This window comes from Vombatus ursinus, unplaced genomic scaffold, assembly GCF_900497805.2.
Source record: "Vombatus ursinus unplaced genomic scaffold, bare-nosed wombat genome assembly UNPS02014809.1, whole genome shotgun sequence".
NCBI lineage: Eukaryota > Metazoa > Chordata > Mammalia > Diprotodontia > Vombatidae > Vombatus > Vombatus ursinus.
In genome coordinates, this window is record NW_020954587.1 from 3,683,262 (window position 1) to 3,703,001 (window position 19,740).

Consider the following 19,740-nt stretch of genomic DNA (forward strand, 5'->3'; position numbering starts at 1 on the left):
TGTGTGTGTGTGTGTGTGTGTGTGTGTGTGTGTGTGTGTGTGTGTGTATAAATAAACCATACCCTTCCAAAATCATATCCTGGCCATGGCTCTCATTCCACCAGCGATACCTACGAGATCACATTTATCTCCTTTTAATAGGATCTCTAGTTCATCTTGCTTCTTATTCATACTTTGTACCTTTTTGTATATACATCTAAAGTAATGGGTTTTATTGCTGGCTCCTTTATTTAGATTTTTGTCTCCTGTGAATTTCTATGCATCTCTTCTATCAAATGTGATGACACTTGTTGAAGTGCTATGTAAATGATCTAGCTATTATTATGCTGATTAATAATAATACTATTATTATTATTCTGCAATTCTTCTCCCTATATAATAGTTGCTATTTATGATATCTATCTCAGTAGTTAGAAATGGTTTTCTTTCTTCCCTGTCTTTTCAGCTTAAACTGTTTTGATTAAACTTGCAAGATTCCAGGCAAATTTATTATTCTAGCCCTTGTTAAGAGCACTTCATTCCTGGTTAAGAGCCTGTCATTCCTACATTTATGGTCTGGGAATACAAATTCTATTCTCAAATACCATCTTTAACTCTTTATTCACTTCAAAATCTGTCTTTCTCTTTGGAAGTTCTTGCCTTCATTTTCCAGCAACAATGGAAACACGTCCTTACTTTAGTTTCTTGTCTTGATTTCAGTCCCTGTGTGAGTATGTGAGGTAAAACTTTCTAGATTCTTGCTGAAAGTATCATTTGTCCACATGTTGATAACTGGAAGTGATAATCAAGCATATCCTGGATACAGAGTACCTCTATTATTAATATTATAAAGAGTAGACTATACATAATTACAATATTATTAATTTTAGATAATTTGAAAATGACCAAATGACCATTTAGCTGTGGTTGGGGAGGGTGTCCATTTACTCATAACAGATCTTTTTTTTTTTTCGGGGTTGGGGGTGGTCCTGAGGGGTAAATATTAAAACATTTTAAAAAGCTGTTCTGGATTCTTTCCAAATTGGTAATTTGTTGTCTATCAACCCAGTCCTTATACCACTGCTTCATAGAGTTTGAGCCATAGAAAAGTTTTAGAGTAGGAAAGATGAGGTGGCCACCTTTCACATGGTAGAGTTTCTATATGGAACTATAGTTTTAGTGACTATAGTGTTATTTCACTGAAAACTTTGTGGAAAGTGTTTTATTGATATAATTCCTAGGGGCCTTAGAAGAAATAAAGTAGAATTACTGGGAAGTCTGGCAAGATAGAATAGCTTGTTTGTACTTATTTATTGTTTTGTTGTCTCTTTCATAAGATTGTAAGCTCCTTGAGGGCAGGGAGTGTCTTTTGCATCTTGTTTGCATTGTGCTTAGCACAATGCTGGGATCATAGTAAACACTAAATAAATGTTTATTTATTTACTGGATTATCTCTTGGGATATATAGAAAGAGAAACTTTTGATTCCCCTCAACTCCTTAACCTTTGACCCCCTGGAATGGGAATTACTACTACTTCCTTGGGGTTGGAGTAGGTCCCATTTCCACTGCTTGGCAAATGAATGATGGGGGAAGAAAGGAGTCGCCAGCCAGGGACATGCATTCTTTGCATTCTAAGATGCAATCCCAAGTTCATTTCCCACAGGATCATTATTAAACATGGCAGTTAGATTCTATAGTATTACCACTATACTTCAAAGTTGTTAATGAATTAAATAGGCTTTTGAGGGTTGACCTGAGACTTTGTGTTATCTAGAGGATTGTTATTTGCTATTATCCATGTGGGTGTGAGTGAGTGTGAGATAGAGAGAGAGAGAGAGAGAGAAAGAGAGAGAGAGAGAGAGAGAGAGCACGAGAGAGAAATGAGATCTCACATGGCTTTTGCAAACAATGGAGATAGACTTTTGTTCAGCTTTCCTGACACATTGTATTTATGGCCATGATTGAATTAAAGTACATTTCTATTATTTCTCTAACCTTCCCAGAAGCAACCTTAGGTGCTAATAGTCATTCTGTCTGCAGAACTTAGAAGAGAGATTGCTTCCATATTCAGTAGCAGCCATAGTTTTCGTTTGACATAAAATTAAATATTCATTTGTGTGATAACTTAAATCAAAGGTAGCAGCTACATATCAGTATAGCAACATTCAATGTTCTCTGTTTTTTGTTTGTCTGTTTTTTGTTTTTTACTATTAAAAGTTTGCAGCTTCTGTCTCTTCAAATTCCCTGGCTTTGTTGGTGACTGGATATTTCTTGTCTTTTATAAGTGATCAATTACTATCTTGTTTGCTGTGCCAGCAATCTACTTTAAGCTACTTTACAGCCACGTATCAGAGCAAAATCATGTTCTGTTGAGCAAAATGAGACTTTTCATTGAGTAAGTTCGCTTTCCTCCTGGCAACTTTTAAACATCGGTCTTGAGACAGGTCTTACTACTGTACTGTTAAGTGGTACATCTGGTTCTCATTACTTATTATCCTTTATGCATTCAGAATACCTTCATTTATTTAACTTTTATATTTGCTACCTATAGGGTGCTGTCTAGTATGACAGATGCCATTCTGGCTCGTGTATATAAACACTCTGATTTGGACCACTTGGCCAAAGAAGCTTCAGTACCAATAGTCAACGGATTGTCAGAGATGTACCATCCTATCCAAATTCTGGCTGATTACCTCACTCTCCAGGTATGCTGCTATTTAAAATATTTCTTTTTGTTGTCTTCAAATGAATTATTCCTCAGTCACTTGAAACCAAATACATAGGATTAAAAAGGAAACAAATTATATTGAAATATATTCATCAAAAAATCAAGCAAAGGAAAATAAAAACAAATACAAGTTCATGGATTCCAGGTCAAGAACCTCTGCCCTAGTATGAAAAGAATCTCTTTGGTGGCTTTCATCTTTCTCCCTTCAGACATAACCCCCCTAAAAAGATAATTCAAATACCAGTAAACAATTACTTTTTATTAGTGGCAGTATGAAAAAAAAAACTTTGATTTTACTAATGAGGATATAAAAATATTTGACTGCTTGGGTTGAATACAAGCATGATATAATATTGGATCTGGAGGAGATGGCCCTGTTACATACTACTAATGTGACCTTAAGCAAAACACTTAACTTGAATTTCCTCATTTGTAAAATGATTGGATATGATGATTTTCAACATCCGTTTTCACTCTAAATCTATAGTCCTTGAACAGGTGTTAATGTTAATATGGGCATTCTATCCAGTCTGATGCTATGCTTGGAAGGAAACTTGGATAAGATGTCAGCCCTTTTGTGAAACGTTTATCTTTGAAGCAAGTTTAAATGACTCTAGAATGGTGCAATTAACATATTTTAAGGGGGTGGTCGGTCTTCCTGAATCTTAAAATTCATCTAATTCGTAGCAGCCACTTGTTTCTAGACATGTAACAGCTGGAAAAATCTTGATTGCTCATGGGCTGCTAAGATGACTTCTAAGTAGAAGGAACCAAAAAGTTCCCCTTGTAGGACTCATTTAGCCAATGAAGAGAGGAAAAACTCTATGCCTGTATTAGCGTACCTGAAGTTTGCCTGAGGCTTTTTCCTGTCTCCATTTCTGTCATCTCTACTGCTGTCCACCTAGGTGCTGAGTACTTCTAAGTGCCCCTAGAGCCTATTATGATATACTGCCACGGCCTCCCCTGGACCTGCTACTGCAGAATTTTCTTGATACCAATTTAGTTGTCTAATGCTCCTTCTTGTCATGAGCTAATCTGATGAACCAACCAATGATAATATGTTAGTGACTGATTATGGAGGAGTACACCACTTTCCCTTGGGCTATTTGTGCTTTAACAAACATTTCTGAAAACACAAGGGCTTAATGCAAAGACATGCAGTTCCAATGCCAAAATTACAAGCATTAATTGTAAGCTGCTAAGGATATAATTTTAAGTAAAGGATCACTGAAGGTGGTGCAGTGGATAGAGTGCTGGGCCTGAAGTCAGGAAAACCTGAGTTCAAATCTGGTCTCAGACACTTACTAACTGTATGACCTCAGGCAAGTCTGTTGGCCTATGTTTTCTTAATTGTAAAATGGGGATAACATCACCCACCTCTCAGGGTTGTTGTGAAGATCAAATGAGATAATATTTATAAAGTGCTTACTTAGCATACTGCCTGGCACAAGTAAACACTATATAAACGTTAAAAATTAGACCATACAGGTGGTTAGCCTTATGTGTATAAGGCCAGGCAGCAGACATACCTGTCATTAAACTGACCTTGGTTATGTACTTCTGTTAAGACCTGAATAAATTTCATTTGTTTATGAGAAATAGAAATAGTGTAAGTTTATATAGTATGTACCTAGCAAGGCTTTCTGCATGAATTTTGTACTAATGTGAACAGAAGTTGTACCGGCCGCGCCGACCTTGTGCCGGCCACGCCGTACACTCTCCTCCTACAAGGAGCAGGCTGCCAGAGTCATATTTACCAGTCTTCGGTGCCTACCCGGATACACACACAGAGATGACCCATGAGGAGGCTGCCAACACCCGAGCTTTATTCAGAGGCCATTGCAGCAAGGCCAAGCAGGAAGGCCATAGCAACAGAACAGGAGCAAAGAGAGCGCGCTCCCGACTGCGACCATTCCTAAGTACCTACTTAGCCCCTCCTCCTCAGCCCGCCTACTAGTCAATGATTGTAGAGTCAGATACCAGAAGGGGCTGTCTGAGTTTAGTGCACCAAGGGAGAGGGAGTGATGCAGGAGGCTAGGACCGGATACAGGAAGGAGGCGTCTGGGATTAGTGCATAGACAAAGAGTACGTGACCTAGGGAGTCAGGCCCAGATCCCGGGAGGAGGCGTCTGGGGTCAGTGCTACACAAAGGGAAGGTACGTGACCCAGGAAGTCAGGAAGGACACAGGAAGGAGGCGTCTGGGGTTGATGTTGCACTTAGGGAGGGGACTAAGCAAAGGGAACTTGTCCTCTGCTGTCCCACTCCCACGTGGCACAGCCCCCAGCCTCAGGAGCACGTGCTCCGCTACTTCCTTGTATCCTGATCCTTCCCCAGCTTATCTCACATAGCACTGCCCACTGCCTCAGGGCTTCTCCGTATCCAGCCCATCCCAGTTCACCACAACTCCGCCTACCACAGCCCCTGCCTCAGTACTTCCAAATACCCAGATCTTACCCCGATCTTGCCACAACATCCACCTGGCAGTAGCCAACATCAGACAGTCCCTCACAAGAAGTGGTGATGAGGCATGTAAAAAATGTTGGGAAAAGATACTATTCTTGGGGCAGCTAGGTAGCGCAGTGGATAGAGCACCGGCCCTGAAGTCAGGAGGACCTGAGTTCAAATCTGGCCTCTGACCAAACACTTGACACTTACTAGCTGTGTGACCCTGGGCAAGTCACTTAACCCCAATTGCCAAAAAAAGTAAAGAAAAGACACCACTCTTTCTCCTTTTCGCTGGTGTTCCTGGATGTCTAAGCTCTCCATCATCTTTGGGTCAGCCAGTAATGGCTCTTGCTGACTCTGCTGCTGATCAACAAAAGTCTATGTTGTTGTTTAGGAGTGATAAGTGATGCTCAGTTAAAGCTAAGGGGATTTAAGAGAACTGAGTCTCTTCTCTTTTTAAAATGGATTTTTAGTGATAGCTTTTGTTTTTCCATCACCTAGATTTCCCACTTTACTCCCTAATCCTCTCCCTTCCAAAGATCAATTCTTTATGACAAATACCTTTTTAAAAAAGAAGAGAAAAAATACAACAAAACCAACCAACATGCACACACACACACATGCACACATGCACACACACACACACACACTCACACAAATCTGGCATTATAAGTAGTGTTTCACACACATTGATCCCCCACCTATGCAAAGGAGAGGGGAGGTGTCCTGATATATCTTCTCTTTGGAGACAAGCTTGTTTTTTGTAATTTTGTAACACTTCTGCAATTGTTCTACGTTGCTATTCTTTCCAATTTCATTGTTGTAGTCGTTTTGTATATTTTCTTGGTTCCGCTTGCTTCACTTTGCATCAGTTCTTTTAAGTCCATGCCTGTCTGTAGTCATCATTTCTTACAGCACAATAATTATTACATTACATTCACCTACCACTATTTGTTTAGCCATTTCCCAATTGAGGAGTCTCCACTTTAGTTGAGAGGCAGCTAGGTAGCGCCACAGTGCATAGAGCACTGGGCCTGGAGTCAGGATGAGTCTTCCTGAGTTCAAATCTGGCCTCAGACATTCACTAGCTGTATGATCCTGGGCAAGTCACTCAACCCTGTTTGACTCAGTTTCTTCATCTGTAAAATGAGCTGGAGAAGGAATGGCAAACCACTTCTTTGCCAAGAAAACCCCAAATAAGGTCACAAAGAATCAGACACAACTGAAATGACTGAACTACAGCAACAACAATACTTTGGTTCCAGTTCTTTGCTAACACAAAAAGTGCTGCTAGAAATATCTTGATGTATGTGGAGCCTTTCTTTTTTTCAATGACCTCTTTGGAGTATATGCCTACCAGGAGAATCTCTAGGTCAAAGGAGAATAAGAGTACATGGTACCTGAGAGTCCTCCAAAAATCACAGTGTGGTTAACAACCTGCTATCTCATAAAGTCAATCAAAATAGTATGAAAAAACAAGGGTGACATTGGATATGAAAAAAAATACACAACCCTCTTGTTAGTCACTATCAGGTAGTGGAGTTATTACTATAAGAAGAGGGGTTATTTATCCATATCTAATTGAACTAGGATGGATTGTGCTTTGATGCCATGATTCTCCAGGGTGCAAAGAAGCACATTAAGTCATAATCTAGAGTGGAAAAGGATTAGTGCAGGGTTCACACTACGGAAATATTTTAAATAGTGACTCCTTTTCCAATGATAATTTTGTGATTTAACTGTTCTTTTTAATCTAAGATATAGAGGTGACCCTTGTTTTCAGAGACTATCAATAGCTGTCCTTCCAAGCTAGAAAGACTTCCAGTATGGACCTGGTAACAGACTATATATTGTATGTCTGTTATCTGAGGACCAGCTTAGCTAAATTCAGAAAGGCTCATTTATAGGTTGTCTGCAAAGTGATAAGTTGTCAGCCATGGCCACTCATGAAACCTTCAACTAAGGCACAGAAAAGCTGTAATCTGCAGTAGCAGAGTGAATGCCTATATCATGGATTTTTTAAAATCTGAAATGACATTTTAGAGTATGGGTCTTGATATGGACATGGACAGTATCTTGTACCAAGTGGCTAAGATCTGAGCGGGAAATGTTTCTTCTATTTTCAGGGGGAGAGGTAAAGGAAGAGAAGAAAACCCAGCGTTTCAAATTGCTGAGTTTCCCTATGTCACCTCCTAGCTGTGGTTTGTTATTTACATCACTTGTTTTACAGGAACATTATGGTTATCTGAAAGGCCTCACGCTTAGCTGGATCGGTGATGGGAACAATATTCTTCACTCCATCATGATGAGTGCCGCTAAATTTGGAATGAATCTGCAGGTGGCTACACCCAAGGTAGGCAAAGATGTCTGCTAATGGCAGGGGAGGATAATTTGTTTTCTTAAAATAACATTGGAGCAGCAAGGTGACTCAGTGAATAGAATGCTGGGCCTGGAGTCAGGAAGACCTGAGTTCAAATCCGACCTCAGACATTTACTAGCTGATGCTTCAGTTTCTGCATCAGTAAAATGGGGATAGAAACAGTACCTATTTAAGTCATTTAAATTCTGCAAACCCTGCATGAAGACATTGAGCAAATAATCTCTATGGTCTCATCCAGCTCCCAAATCATGAAGCCCTATGATTCAAATTTGTATTTTATTGGAAATAAAAACATAATAGTTGTTGAATAATAATAATTCACATTTATATAGCACTTTAAATCTTGCAAAAAAAAAGTACTTTCTTCACAACATCTCTGTAAAGTTGGCAGTACAAAATTTTATTATCCCTATTTTACAGATGAGAAAACTGAGTCTCTGAAATTCTAAGAGACTCACATACATGATCACATTATTAGTGGCTGAGACAGGATTTCAATCCCAATCTTCTGACTATGGTTCAGCTCTCTATCCACAAAAGAGGCAGATAGATGGTGTACTAGATAGAGCCTAAGGTTAGGAAGAGCTAAGTTCAAATTTATCTTCAGACACTTACCAGCTGATGCCTCAGTTTCTGCATCAGTAAAATGGGGATATAAATAGCATCTATCTCCCAGGGTTATTTTGAAGATCAAATGAGATATTTGTAAACCTCTTTGCTAACCTTAAGGCATTATACACGTTTTAGCTATTATTACTACACCAACCTGACTGTTACCAATGGGCTCCATGGGACAGGAGCTATAGATGAACTACATCAACTGTAGGACACCCACAAGGATAAGAGAAAGACACGTAAGATATATGATGGAGGCAAATGGATCGCATCATTTTATCTAGTGCAGTGAAAAGAGGGCTAGGCTTTGAATCAGATGGCCTGGGTGTGAATTATTCTCCCCCATGCCCCTAGAATTTTCCTCTCTTCCAAACTTCTCTATTACTGATGGAGGTACCACTAACTTCCTAGTCTCCTACCCCTGCAACCTAGGTGTCATCCTTGATTTCTCCCTCTCTCATTCCCATATCCAATAAGGTCTCTCATTTCCACTTTTGTAATATGTCTCATACATGTTCCCATCTGTTCTGATATTGCCACTACACTGGTGCAGGTCTTTATCAGCTCACACTCTCCTCTACTCAGCTACTGAAATGATATTCTTAAAGTGCAAGTCTAATCACATCACTCCCCCCCCCCCCACACACATACTCAATAAACTAGTGGCTCCCTGCCACCTCCAGGTATCAAATATCAGACAGATACCTGGTTGTGAATTATTTTTCTTCCTCAAACTCTCCTCATTTCCCAACTTCCTTATTATGGCTGGGGGTGCCACTAACTTCGTCACTCAGCCCCACAACATGGGCATCATCCTTGATATCAAATATAAAATCCCTTGTTTGGCTTTCAAAGCCCTTCATAACCTGCTTCCTGCCTTTCTAGTCTTCTTACATCTCACTCCCCTCCTCCCCACCCCCACTGACATACTCTTCCATCCAGTGACCTGTTTCTTTCACATGACACTCCGTTTGATATATGAGATATAGTTCATCTATATGACTCCAAGTATTTTCACTGTCTGTCCCTGATGCCTGGAATGCTCTTCATTTCTGCCTCCTGGCTTCCCTGGATTCTTTCAAGTCAGCTAAAGTTCCACCTTCTGCAAGAATTATTTTCCAGTTCTCCTTAACCTTGGCTTCTTCACCACTGCCCCCCCCAATTTATCTTATATATAGCTTGTTTGTAATAAGTTGTTTGTACATGTTACCTCCCCCATTAGACTGTGAGGTCCTTGAGACACTGGGTTTTTGTTTCTATTTATTTATTTATTTTGGAGGGGAGATTTCTTTGTTTTGGTTTTTGTTTTTTGCTTTTCTTTTTATCTCCAGAATTTAGCATACTAGGTGCTTCATAAATGCAGGACTGGCTAACCTCTACCTCCTAGAATTCTGAGCTTCCTTCAAGGTTTTTAGATTAGGTACCACCTCTGAACCCATATCTTTTCTTTTATGTCCCTGAAGAGGATGTAAACTCCTTAAAAGCAGGACCTAGTTTTCATTTTTTTCTTTGGGTCCTTACAGAGTGCTTTTCACATAGTACATACCTAAGAAATGCTTATTGAATTGACAAATGAAAGAGAAGTCTAAAAGTAATAAAGTGCAACCATTTCCCCCACTAGCACTGCTGTCTACACTGGGTACATGAATTGATTCCTTGCAAAGCTGTGTAATTTAGCTGTCATATAGCTGCAATCTTTGCTACAGCCTACTGTGTTATAAAAAAAAATTTTAAAAAAAAGTCCCCGCTGTTCTGTCTAGAATAGAAACTTATCATTTTCTTGGGGTCCAGACATTCAGTCACACATGACCGAAAATGTGAAGTGTATGTAATGTTGCACAATAGTTGAAATTGGACCAAGATACATCATCTCTCATTATTATCTCTGCACTAACTGGGCCAGCACAGTAATGACACGTTGTTGTTGTTGTTTTTGTTGTTATTGTTGTTGTTGAGTCCTTTCAGTTATGTCAGGCTCTTCGTGACCCTATTTAGGTTTTTCTTGGCAAAGATACTGGAGTGATTTGCCACTTCCTTCTCCAGCTCATTTTACAGATGAAGAAACTGAGTCAAACAGAGTTAAGTGACTTGCCCAGGGTCACACAGTTAGTAAGTGTCTGAGACAAGATTTGAACTCAGGTCTTCCTGACTCCAGGCCTAGCACTCTATCCAGACAAAATGAGGAATGCACCTATTGGAAACTTCACAGTCAAAGTAGGTTTGAGAGATATCTAGGTGATATTCCCTGTACTATCAACATAAACTTAAATAAGTGGTAGAATCTGGATTTGAAAAAGTTTATGAGAGAAGCAGGGGACAAAGTGGGGAGCAGAGGTAAGGATAATGCCCATATTCAATGTGAAGGAAAAAATAAAAAAGTCCTTGGAAGAAAACTACTGCTTAAGTGCAAGATTTATTGTTAGGTTTGTTTTTATTGACAAAATATACATATATAATATTTATTCTCATGGATTAAATTTATAAAATGCTTTATTTGGAAAAATTGGAGTTTAAAAATTTTATTGGATGTTAAAGGTCTTTTATCAGTTGAAAGAAAAAAAAATCCAGTATTAAAAATAATTACAGCTCTGTTCTGTGGCAGAAACTCATTTAAATGATAAAGAACATTAAAAACTAGCTAAATTTTTAGCCAGGAATTTTGGTTGTTGTTGTTATGTTTGGTTTTTGTTTTGTTTTTTTAATCCTCTGGAAATTCAAATAGTGCTGGAATGGCTCCATAAATTTGCAAGGCAGCATTTATTAGCAGTTCTGCTTTCTTTAAAGATAAAGCCAGAAGATTTATTGCCTTACCAAATACTGAAAGGCCTATATGACCATAATTAATCTACCTCCCTGCATCACTCCAACTTAGCATAGCTTACATGGAAAAGCAAAACAACTTAAAAAGTCGTTTTGTTAGGGAACAGAGAGCCAGCCTCAAAGCCAAAAAGACCCGAATTCAAATTCTGCCTCTGGTTCATGCTAGCTGGTTGTTGTTGTTCAGTCATTTTCAGTTGTATCTGACTCTTCATGACCCCATTTGAGGTTTTCTTGGCAAAGATGCTGGAGTGGTTTGCCCTTTCCTTATCCAGCTCATTTTACAGATGAGAAAACCGAGTCAGATAGAGTTAAATGACTTGCCCAGGGTCACATAGCTGCTAAATGTCTGAGACCAGATTCACTGTATCCTAACACTCCATCCACTGCAGCATCTAGCTGCCCCTTACTGGCTGGGTGACCCATAACTAATCACTTAACCTTTGCTTGCCTCAGTTTCTTCATATGTAAAATGGAGATAAAGATAGCACCAACCTCTTAAGGTTGTTGTGAGGCTCAGTTAAGATAATATTGTGAAGTCCTCAGCAGATGTTAAAGACTATATAAGTGCTGCTTATTATTATAATAATTATTTAATAAATAATAATTATATAACAATTATATTATTAGTATTAGTATTATTAACCTTCCAATGTTCTAGGCACCTCTCTAAGACCATAAGTTGCCAGGAATGTGCTGACCTCTATCTGTAGGGACGAGTATCCATCCTCCCGCCGGAGTTCTCTATCTTAATGAAATCACAGGTCCAGTCTGTATACTATGCTTTTTAAACTTTGCCATAACCTATGATTGATAGCAATTTTTATATTATTGTAAATACGGAAAAGTTTGACTGACATGAGCTTGATAATCAGTCTTCACCTTTGTCTGCATACAAGGGTCAGTAAAGACTTCAGCTTTCCAAGATAGAGTATGAGAACTTCTACTATTGATTGTGCTCTGAACCATCCTGTATTGGATGGTTTTCTCATTTTCAAACCTCTTCAGCTGTTCTTGGAACACATATTGATTGTCATCTTGGGATGATCAGTCAGTAAGCATTTTATTAAGTGCCTACTCTGTGCCAGGCACTGCGCTATATCTTAGAAATATTACGAAAAGTGAAAGACAGTCCCTGAGGGGCTCAGAGTCTAACAGGGGAAGAACATGTATGAAAAACTATATTCAGGATAAATTGGAGATAATCAACAGAAGAAAGGCACTGGTATTAGGGAGGAGCAGGAAGGACTTCTTGTGGAGGGTGAGAGTTTATCTGTGACTTAAAGGAGGCCAGAGAAGCCAGGAGGTTGAGATGGAATTCCAGCCATGAGGGTTAGCAAATGAAAATGCCTGGAATCAGGAGATGGAGCATCTTATGCAAAAAGCAGCGACAAGGCCAGTATCCCTGAATGGAAAAGCATGTAGGGAAGGTGGGCAGGAGGAGGAGGGAGAGGAGAAGAGCCAAGTGGAGGAAGACTGAAAAGGTGAGTCTGTCAATAAACATTTATTAAATGCCTGCTATGTGCCAGGCATTGTGCTAAGTGCTGGCAATAGGAAAAAAAGAAGGCAAAGACATTCCCTGCTCTCAAAGAGCTCACAATTTAATGGGCAGAAGAGTCCAGGTTGTGAAAGACTTTGCTTGCTAACAAGAGGATTTTATATCTGATCTTAGAAGTGATAGGGAATCTTTGGAGTTTTATAGTGAGGGGAGAGGGGTTTGGGATGGGTAAGAGGTGATGAGATCAGACCTAAGCTTTAGGAAGATTACTTAAGCCCCTGAGTGGAGGACGGACTAACTAGAGTGCGGAAGAGTCTTGAGGCAGTCAAACCAGTGATCCAGGTGTGAGGCAATGACAGGGGCAGCTAGGTGGCACAATCCTCTTCCTGAGTTCAAATCTGGCTTCAGACACTAGCTGTGTGACCCTGGGCAAGTCACTTAACTGTTTACCTCAGTTTCCATATCCATAAAATGAGCTGGAGAAGGAAATAACAAACCACTCTTTGCCAAGAAAACTCCCAATTAGGTCACAAAGACTTGGACACTCTTAAACAACAATGAGGCAGTGGCAGCCTTAGAGTGATGCTATTAGAGTGAGCCATTAGAGAGAGCCATTAGAGTGATGGCAGCATCGGAGAACCCCATTCCATTTCTTAACCTCTAGGAACCTCTTTAATTCTACTCCCTTCAAAATAGTCATTTATTGATGGGAATCTCTATAACTGTTTTGAGTCTATACTTCCCAATCATTATTATCACCTTTGTTACTAAATAAAAATAAACAATTTATTTTGAAACATAGCCTAGAATCAGGCTGGTGTATTAAGTAAACCTCCCATGGAGGTTTTAAAGGGGGCGGGGGGATTAACACAAGCTAGTAAGAAAAAGCAAAATGTTTTGTCTTATCAATCTAGGTGGGAGAACTGGATCATTTCTGAAATAATTTAGAAGCAACATTAAGGTTAGAAAACCTAAAACTATAGTATCTTGTATATTAGAAATGTCCAGGTTACTTGGATTTATATTAGTCATCAAGTGTTTTAATAAATATTTATAGTTGTTGCTCAAATACTGGCATGGTATGTCATTTCCTTCCCCAGCTCATTTTACAGATAAGGTACCAAGACAAACAGGGTTAAGTGACTTGCCCAGAATCACATAGCTAGTAAGTGTCTGAGGTTGGATTTGAACTCAAGTCTTCCTGATTCCAGACCCAGTGCTCTATCCACTGTGCCACCTAGCTTCCCCTTAATAATCATGAGCTACCAAAAAGTGTGGTAATTTATAGCATCAGATGCAAGGTTCACACTTCTTTCCTGCAAAGAGTTTATTCCATCTCATCTTGTTGGGGAGGACTGGTCCATTATGTTTATTTACCTTGTTTGAAAGAATCATGGAATAGGTCATTTGTGAGGTGGGCATTTACTTTGCCGCCTAATCTGTTTCATCCGCCGATGAAAGATGACCTCCTAGGAAACCCATATGTGTCACACACGCACACACACACACACACACACACACACACACACACACACACACACGCAAACTAACAATTCAATCTGGTTTTTACAGGGCTATGAACCAGATCCTGGTATCACCAAACTAGCAGAGCAATATGCTAAAGAGGTATGATGGACTTATATATCTATATCTATGACTCTATCTATCTATCTATCTATCTATCTATCTATCTATCTATCTATCATCTATCTACCTATCTGTCTGTCTGTCTGGTCTTCGCATTTCAAGCGTCATTGTTTAATCCACTCATGCATCTCTGCTAGCATGGTACCAAGTTGTCTCTGACTTTTGATCCAATGGAAGCAGCACAAGGGAGCAACGTCTTAATTACGGACACGTGGATAAGCATGGGGCAAGAGGAGGAGAAGAATAAGCGGCTACGAGACTTTCGAGGTTACCAGATAACAATGAAGGTACAAATGGATGCTTCTCTATAGGTTCATTAATTCCATTTATAAAGGCAAGAATTGTAAAATTACTGCTTCACTTTGGGTAGAACAGGGCGTCTTCTTCCTCTCCACAAAGAACTCTTTGTCTGCCCTTTCTCAGTTTAGTTGTGCCCTTTGCAAAGAAATTTTTGTGATGGATGCAGCAAAGCTGGAGCCCAGATGGTTCACAATTATTAAAAAAGTGTCATTATAAAACATTAGGAGACTGAAAAAAATACATCAGTGGCACTTTTTGAGCCATATAATTTCTTGTAATTTTCCTCTTGTTGTAGTCTTGTTCTATATTATATCTGCTTTCTTAAATCCATGTGTATCAAAATGGATTATTCCAGGATCATTCCAGGAAGTGGAATACCTTCAGCTGCACTCCTGATCTAATCTTAGGGTACTCCCTAAAGACCTCCAAGGAAATCTAATGCCAAGTTTGGTGAAGGGATCTCCCTAGAAGGAATCAACATGAGATCCTAGATTTAGCCTAATACAATCAACTCCTTTTATGGACGAGGAAACTGGTACCCTTTGTTCAAGGTCACACAGGTAGTTAAATGGGCAGAGCTGGGGCTTAAGATCAAAAGATTATAGAACTAGAGCTGGGAGCTCTTTTTATTTCAATATTTTATTTTCCCCTCAACTACAAGTAAAAACAATTTTAACTTTCTTTTTTTTTCAAATTTTGAGCTCCAAATTCTTTCCCTCCCTCCCTTCCCTTCCCCCCCAACTGAGAAGGCAAGCAATTTGACATAGATTATACATATACAGTCATGCAAAACATGTTTCCCTGTAAGTCATGTTGTAAAAGAAAACACAGACAAAAACAACAAGAAAAATAAAGTAAAGAAAAAGTATCCTTCAATCTGCATTCAGATTCCATCAGTTCTTTCTCTGGAGATGGTAGTATTTTTAGTTATGAGTCCTTCAGAATTGTCTTGGATCAGCATGTTGCTGAGAAGAGCTAAGTCATTCACAGTTGATATCGTACATTATTGCTGTTATTGTGAACAATGTTCTCCTGCTTCTAGAGCTGAGAGTTCTTATCCTTGTTTTGTGTCATGGACCCCTTTGTCGGACTGATGAAACCCGTTCAGAGAATAATAATGTTTTTTTTAAATATATAAAATAAAATAAGTAGGATTACAAAGGAAACCAATTATTATGAAATACAGATATGATTGTTTTCTAATTTTATGGTCCTTTTAAAATCTATCATTAGATGCCTGGGCAGGGAAGGAAGGCATGGGCCCCAGATTAAGATCCCTTGATCTAGAGACCTAGAAGGATTCTCAGAGATCTAGTTCAATCCCTTCATTTTACAAATGAAGAAAGAGGCTCAGAGAGATTAAGTGACTCCAGAGTCTGGGCTCATTCCACTGTTCTATACTCCCTCTCATAAATCTATGTTTACATATGGGGAGATCATTAGATGACCCTACTCCAAGCTGGCCACAAATTCCAGGGGATCCCTCTGGTGCTGGAACAGGGGATTTGAGGAATAGAAAAGCACAAGATTTTAAAACAGGAGGGGGTTTTGGTGACTATCTAGTGGTCCAACATCCTTCATTTTACAGGAGATGAAACTGAGTCCCAAAGAGTTGACATCACTTGCCAATGGTCCCACAATTAGTAGTGGAACCAAGATTAGAACTCAGGTCCTTTAATTCCTAGATTAATACTATTTTCATTTTTCTCTATATATTCAGCTTAATGCTATATAAGTGGTGAGAGAGAGAGAGAGAAAGAGAGAGAGAGAGCACACAAATAAATGAAATATCTTTTTCTATGCCACTCCACTAGTATTTCTGGAGACTCAGGGAAAAAAAAGTTTTGAACTTAGAACTAAACTAGTAAGGACTATACAAATCTTAATTTACATAAAAGCATCAATTCTAAGATTGGGAGAGATGGTAAAAATGTGATTTTTTTTCTTATGTAAGGGAAAAGCAAAGGTGATAACTGTTAAAATGTAATTTTCAGGAAATAACTACTAAATAAAATTAAAATAACCAGGGTGAAAATGGAAAACAATCTGAACTATAATCTAAGTACTCATTTTCTGAATTATTTTAACTGCTATGTCTAAATGTATGTAAAAGGCTAAAATCAAATATTTAGAGATTAGATCCATGGATGATGACCAAAACAATCTTCTTTGGATGAGCTTTGGATATGTCTCTTGCAATTGGTCATACAGTCATTTTCATTTGTGCCCAACTCTTTGTGATCCCATTTTGGGTTTTCTTGGTAAAAATACTGGAGAGGTTTCTTTAGCTCATTTTTACAGATGAGGAAACTGAGGCAAACAGGATTAAGTGACTAGCCCAGGCTCACATAGCTAGTAAGTATCTGAGGCCAGATTTGAACTCAGATCTTCCTCCAGGCCCATCTCTCTATTCACTGTATCAACTAACATTAGCCATAAGATCATCTCTTCTAACAGAGGATATATCATACATTTTAGTGACTTAAAACTTTCCATGGGAATAAAGACAACTCACTTACTAAATCAACAAGAATTTACTAAGTACCTGTTATATGTTGGGCATTGTGCTGGGTATTTTGAGATAGACAAAGACAAAAATGAACAGTTCCTGATGTCAAGGAGCAAATTAAAATTACACACAAATACACACACACACACGTAAGATTCAGAGATCTCCTTTTTGTACTGCCTTTTTAGAGACACTTCCAGCCTTGTGTCTTGTTGAATGACCAACCAGATGTTAAGATATTCAAGTGTACCTGTCACACAGGGTCTGCTCAGCCAAAGTGTGCCAAGTTCTCATCTACCATTTCCACCATTTTTTTTTTCTTAGACGGCTGGAGTTGCTGCTTCCAACTGGACATTTTTACACTGCTTGCCCAGAAAACCAGAAGAAGTTGATGATGAAGTATTTTATTGTCCAAGGTCACTTGTATTTCCAGAAGCTGAAAACAGGAAATGGACAATCATGGTAAGAACTAAGCTGAGTCTATTTAGCCTAAGGGTTGATGAGATAGTCACACACTATCTACTCAGTGTCAGAAACAAAATTTGGAACCAGGTCTTACTCTAAGTCCAATACCATATCAGGAGTTCTTAGCCTATCCATAGATTTGTAGATAGATTTCAGAGAGGGGTCAGTAGTCCATGAACTTGGGTGGAAAAAAAAAACATCTTTAGTTTCACTCTGATCGATTTCCATTGCATTCTTATGTATGTTATTTATACATTTGAAAACATTCTGTTTAGGTCTCCAAAGGCTTCACAAAACTATCAAAGAGGTCCATAACACATAAACAAATTGAGAACCCTTGCATTATACTATACAATTATACTATGTTGTCTATCTCATCCTAATGTTATAATCAAGATATAATAAATGCTCAACTTGCACCACTATCCCTCTTTTTGGAACTAAATTTTGGATGCCCTTGCATGAAAGGGAGAATTTCGGTATTATAAAGTTCTAAAATTATGCACTAGATAGTAAGGATAATCTTTTGTTCTTGCCAGTCTTAGACGCAGACAATTATCTCAATTCCAAAAAGTAGAATGTGTGCCCTAACCATATTAGCTCTATGATGCAAGGAGAGACATAACAAATGCTTTTGTTTTTGTCAGAAAATAATTGGAACACCAATGATGATACAGCCTTAATGATCTTTTAACTTTGTCTTCCTTAAACATTCAGAAAGGAATTTTGGAAAATAATAAAGCATGCTGCAATAATATTTCTATAGAGATTGGCTGTTTTTTAGCAGGAGAAATAACATATTTAAGCCCTATTGCATTAAAAACATTTTTAGTTAATTACACTTGGGAGAAAACATGGCCCACCTGATTCTTCTCAGGCCTGGTACACAAAACCACCATCAGTACCAGCTTTGCTAAAAATTTATAGGTAATAGTCTAAGGGCCCAATTCTAGCTTCTCTGCAGAGGTAAGCTCTGTGTGTAGTCTCATTTGAACAGGAAAAATGGAAGGGAAATCTCAGTTTGAGCCCCCATGCTGAGATACCTCTCCTAGTTAATACATGGTATTTTGTAAAAAGAGGATAAAGAACTGATTTTCAAGTGCTTGTAACTGCTTTAAAGCAAAGTAACTGACTTGACTGCATAGCTGGGCATGATTGGGCACATTCAATTCACTGTACTGTAAACTCTTTTGCCCCAACCATAATAGTCTATGCTTCTGTGTGTGTGTGTGTGTGTGTGTGTGTGTTTGTGAGTACATACATACAATGTAGTTTTATTGATCCATAGCTAGTCCACATTCGAAAAGACATATTGTCCTCAGCTAAACAAATCATTAGGATCATTTGAGTCATGAAAGCTTACAGTTTTTTTCTTATACAATGAAAAACTTTGACCCTTTGACCATTTCCCTGCCAATATGGTGGAATGGAGTTATTGCTGGGTCTGGAACCAGAGGATATGGATAAAATCCAAACTCTGTATGTCCTTCACTATCTATGTCACCTTGGCCAAAGTATTTCCCTTCTCTGGGCCTCATCTATATTTTCCTCATGCATGAAATGTCAGAGTTGATCTAAGGATATTTAAGTTCCAGCCCTAAATCTTTGATTCAACGAGATAGACTCTAACCATCCCAAAGTGGTTATTAACCCAAATAACATCCTTATTCTCTAACTAGAGGTATCAGACACATGGCCCACGAACCACACATAGCCCACAACATTCCTGAGTGCAGGCGAAACCAGACCGAAATGTAATTGGGAAATATTGAACAAAACATAGATAAATAAAAATTAAAATAGAATAAAGCATGGATACTATGACATTTTAAAACAGTCGGTATGTAGCCTCATGGAGATCATTGTGTATGGATTAGTTACTCCCACCTCTATTTGAGTTTGACATTCATTGCTCTGAACCTTAACACATCTCTTTACTCAATGAGATTGCTTGGCTTTTCCCAGTGATGAAGGAAGGCAGGCATCTCCCTGTCCCTGAGGGACAAAACAGGGCAGAGTCAGCAGTCCTTACAGAGACCGCAGATGGGTTTGTTCCCTTGCCAGCAGATTTTACCGTGACCATGAAGCGTAAGACAATTGAACAACCCAGTAGAAATCTTATTCCAGAAAGTGCCAAAAACACACAGCAACATAGTGTAGAAAATCAGTCGCATTCTATAGAACTCCCCAACTGCTCATTTCTGAAGCCATTAAAAAATATGAGATGTGATTCCTGGGACTAATAAAAAGAGGTTATATGTTTCACATAATGTAATAGGCAGGTCACCCACAAAATAATCAACTTTTACTAATACTTTAAATATATTATCCCATAAGTATTGTTGCCATTTTAAT

The 19,740-nt window shown here is 38.7% G+C and overlaps 1 protein-coding gene across 1 annotated transcript in view; it reads left to right on the plus strand.

The window, feature by feature from the left end:
* OTC (ornithine carbamoyltransferase) overlaps window positions 1-19,740 on the plus strand; it is a 73,657-nt gene that overhangs the window by 50,901 nt on the left and 3,016 nt on the right. Inside the window, exons 5-9 of the mRNA XM_027875589.1 lie at window positions 2,532-2,685; window positions 7,385-7,507; window positions 14,037-14,090; window positions 14,249-14,398; window positions 17,245-17,382. Of these exons, the coding sequence (XP_027731390.1) occupies window positions 2,532-2,685; window positions 7,385-7,507; window positions 14,037-14,090; window positions 14,249-14,398; window positions 17,245-17,382 (619 nt within the window). The remainder of the gene's footprint in view (window positions 1-2,531; window positions 2,686-7,384; window positions 7,508-14,036; window positions 14,091-14,248; window positions 14,399-17,244; window positions 17,383-19,740) is intronic.